This window comes from Sinocyclocheilus anshuiensis, unplaced genomic scaffold, assembly GCF_001515605.1.
Source record: "Sinocyclocheilus anshuiensis isolate Anshui unplaced genomic scaffold, SAMN03320099.WGS_v1.1 scaffold1701, whole genome shotgun sequence".
Taxonomy (NCBI): Eukaryota; Metazoa; Chordata; class Actinopteri; order Cypriniformes; family Cyprinidae; genus Sinocyclocheilus; species Sinocyclocheilus anshuiensis.
Window position 1 is genome coordinate 54,069 of NW_015538007.1, and position 3,692 is coordinate 57,760.

At 37.1% G+C, this 3,692-nt stretch overlaps 1 protein-coding gene across 1 annotated transcript in view; it reads left to right on the plus strand.

The window, feature by feature from the left end:
- The window catches only part of LOC107677426 (vesicular glutamate transporter 2.2-like), a 14,789-nt gene extending 12,126 nt beyond the window's left edge, over window positions 1-2,663 (plus strand). The window contains exons 9-12 of the mRNA XM_016472319.1: window positions 863-995; window positions 1,097-1,207; window positions 1,337-1,464; window positions 1,860-2,663. Coding sequence (XP_016327805.1) covers window positions 863-995; window positions 1,097-1,207; window positions 1,337-1,464; window positions 1,860-2,189 — 702 coding nt within the window. The 3' untranslated portion in view covers window positions 2,190-2,663. The remainder of the gene's footprint in view (window positions 1-862; window positions 996-1,096; window positions 1,208-1,336; window positions 1,465-1,859) is intronic.
- The last annotated feature ends 1,029 nt before the right edge of the window (window positions 2,664-3,692 follow it).

Genomic DNA, 3,692 nt, shown 5'->3' on the forward strand with positions numbered 1-3,692 from the left:
AACAGTACATCCGTCTAGTTGCAAAGGGTAATCTAAGAGATTGTGTGTATTGTTTTTGGTCCAATAATTAATACATCTGTCTTATCCGAATTTATTAGGAGAAAATTGTTGGTCATCCTTTTTTTTCTTCCATTTTTAACACACTCTGTTAGCTTAGATAATTTAGAAGTTTCATCTGGTCTTTTCAAAATATATAGTTGAGTATCATCAGCATAACAATAGAAACTAATCCTGTATTTTCTTTTAATATTACCAAGGGGCAACATATATATTGAAAATAGCAGAGGGCCTAGGACAGATCCTTGTGGCTCTTCCTACTTTACTGGCGTTAATTGAGATGATTCCCCATTTAAATAGACAAAGTGATAATGATCGGACAGGTAGGATCTAAACCATCTTAAAGCCTGCCCTTGAATACCTGTATACTTTTGTAATCGATCTATGAGTATGTCATGATCTATAGTGTCGAACACAGCAATAAGATCAACTAAAACTAGTAATGAGATGCAACCTTGGTCTGACGCAAGAAGCAAGTAATTTTAACAAGTGCAGTTTCTGTGCTATGATGGGGCCGGAAACCCCCCATGAATTCTTCATAGATATCATTTTTTGCAGGAAGGAGCACAATTGAGCAGACAATTTTTTCTTAAAAGTCCATACAAACCATAAACATCACCATTACATTTTATTATATAAAAAAATGTGGCTCAGGGATTCTTCAACATTTTCCCTTTGTGTTTAATGAAAATACATAAATCATATGGGCCTTTGTCTATTTTTTCCTTCCAAAATTGTCATAATTTTGGTGAACTATCCTGTGAAGTGAAGTCATGAGGACTGATGTTTTGTGTGGTGTTGTCAGGTCGGTATGGTCTCTGCTCTGCCTCACCTTGTCATGACCATCATAGTGCCAATCGGTGGTCAACTGGCTGACTTCCTGCGCAGCAAAAACATCTTATCCACCACCACCGTCAGGAAAATCATGAACTGTGGAGGTAAGAGTAACCACATTTCATTAGAGTAATTGTATCTTGTATTTGGAATGAATACAAAACAGTATGGTGTGACCTTTGACCCACACATCATTTGGTTATAGGGTTTGGAATGGAGGCCACTCTGCTGTTAGTGGTTGGTTTCTCTCACAGTAAAGGTGTGGCCATCTCGTTTCTGGTGCTGGCTGTTGGTTTTAGTGGCTTTGCTATATCAGGTGAGACACTCACACACTGTCAGGCTTCATGTTTTGAAATCCCATTTTGGTTTACTTGCATTCAACAATATCTAAAATAAATGTCTCCCAACATTTCTGATTTCTTCTTTTATCCTGTCCCTCTTTAAGGTTTTAATGTCAACCACTTGGACATCGCACCGAGGTACGCCAGCATACTGATGGGTATTTCTAATGGAGTGGGCACTCTCTCTGGTATGGTCTGCCCTCTCATTGTAGGTACTATGACCAAAAACAAGGTGAGAAATCCTGAAATTAGCCCTACTTTCATTATCAAATGTGTTTATTGTTACCTGAACTCGGTAAAATCTGACATATGAAACATCTACGCCACTGAAGCTGTCGATTAATGGCCAGTCACACGTTGGTGGGCGGAGTTAGTATAAATAGCCTCTGCCAACAAGGCGGGCTGTTTGCACTTTAGTGTAAATAGACACTCCGAATATTTATTGTTGCATGACACATTGTTTCACATGCTGTTTTTCAAATATTGTAGAAAGCATGGAGTGAATCTCCTTTCTGTGCAGTTTGTGATGAGCAGTAGACAGGCATTTCATTCTAAACATAGCCACTAAGAATTACATAATAGAAGTCAAAGACTGCATTCCTGAGTTTGTCTTATCTTGCCCGTCAGACTCGTGAGGAATGGCAGAACGTGTTCCTGATCGCCTCGCTGGTGCATTACGGCGGCGTGATCTTCTATGGGATTTTTGCGTCCGGCGAGAAGCAGCCGTGGGCCAATCCCGAGGAGACCAGCGAGGAGAAGTGCGGCTTCATCGATGAAGACGAGTTAGCGGAGGAGACCGGTGACATCACGTTGAGCCACGCTCCTTTCGGGGGCCCCGCCAAAACATATGGGGCCACGACGCAGCTGAACGGGGGATGGGCCAAAGGATGGGAGAAAACCGAGGAATACATCCAGGAGGACGCCGAGCAGACGTATACGGGAGACGGGTACTCCTAGATCTTTATTCGCAATGAGTCAAAGCAAATCTTTAAAAAAAGTCAAAGCAAAAAGAGATATGAGTGATTATAGACACTGTACTTAACAAGCATAGCTACAGGAGTCAGAGATGTTTTTGAAAAGAGTCTTTAAGTGAATAGAGAAGATATTTAAAGGGAATAATGTATTCAGAGATATTGATTAGAATATACTGGTAATTATATGAAAAGGTCATATTTAGGATTATATAAATAATATATATGGCTATGTAAATGTTTCCTGTAAAAATACAGATATGTTGAGTTATTACTGTGGTTTATGACATTCAATCAACTGACAATATTTAATAGCACAGACATCTGTAATCAAAGCACAGGTCTTGGCTGTTTTTTGCAGGTTTAGACTAGTTTTGTTTTAGTTTTGTGTCTTCTACTGTAACTTTAGCAGATGAGTAGTTTAATCGGTCAGGACCAATTAGAGTAGTTTAGATCAACGTCGTTTACAGAGCTCTTGCCATTGACCTTACAGAAAATATGCAAGATTTGGGTTATTGAACTATATTATATAACTTAAAACTTACAAAGAATGCTGTTTATCATTATGTATGTGTACTGTATTACACATTATAAACTAGTCCCTTTATTTGGGACATAAACCTAGAAGGTAGAGGAAAATAGACATTTACTGTTTGATGCAGCACAAATTTGCAAAACATACCTGCTATATCTGAATGATGATGTGTATTAAAATAAGTGTGAAATATATTGATAAACCTTTAAATGTTGAAACATCCTAAAGTATACTTGAGAACTTTTTAAAGTGCAATCTTGTATAAGTTTTGTTCGGCTATAGTTACATCAACAATACATTCGAGTGTGTGCTTGGCAATACAGTCCTGTATTTTAAGTGGTTTTAAGCTGGTCTTCATTTAAAATGTTCCATTTTAACCAACATGTAATGACAAACGGTCATTTTCAAAGATACTTTGAATGCACTGACATGTTGTTATTTGGGAAAACAAGTAATTTATATCTTAAGTATGTGTTTTGACATGGATTTATTGTTTCTGTGAGACTGTTGTGAATCTGGGTCAGTGATATCTGTGCTTACTGTTCTTATTGGGCCATATTTATCATAGAAACTGGCATTAAAAAATGAGGCTGTCCATTTGGGATGTATATTGTGCCATTGACATCATTCCATGCGTATGGTCAAATCCTGATCATCTGATGTATTTAAGTGTTGCCATGCAAAGCTTATGTAATATGTTGAGTGAATTTCACAAAACCTGTCAGGATGTGCAGGTTCCATCTCACCTAAAAAGCTAATTTTATATTACATTAAGACAATTAAGCCTGCTTTTAGGACCATTCAATTTTTATGATTTATTACTTTTTAAATACATTTATTACCCCCCCCCCAAAGAAAAATAAAAAAATAAAATAAATAAATACTATCAATGCTGTCAATTTAATAATAATAATAACAACAAATAATAATAATAATAATGGTCCACAAGCTTGA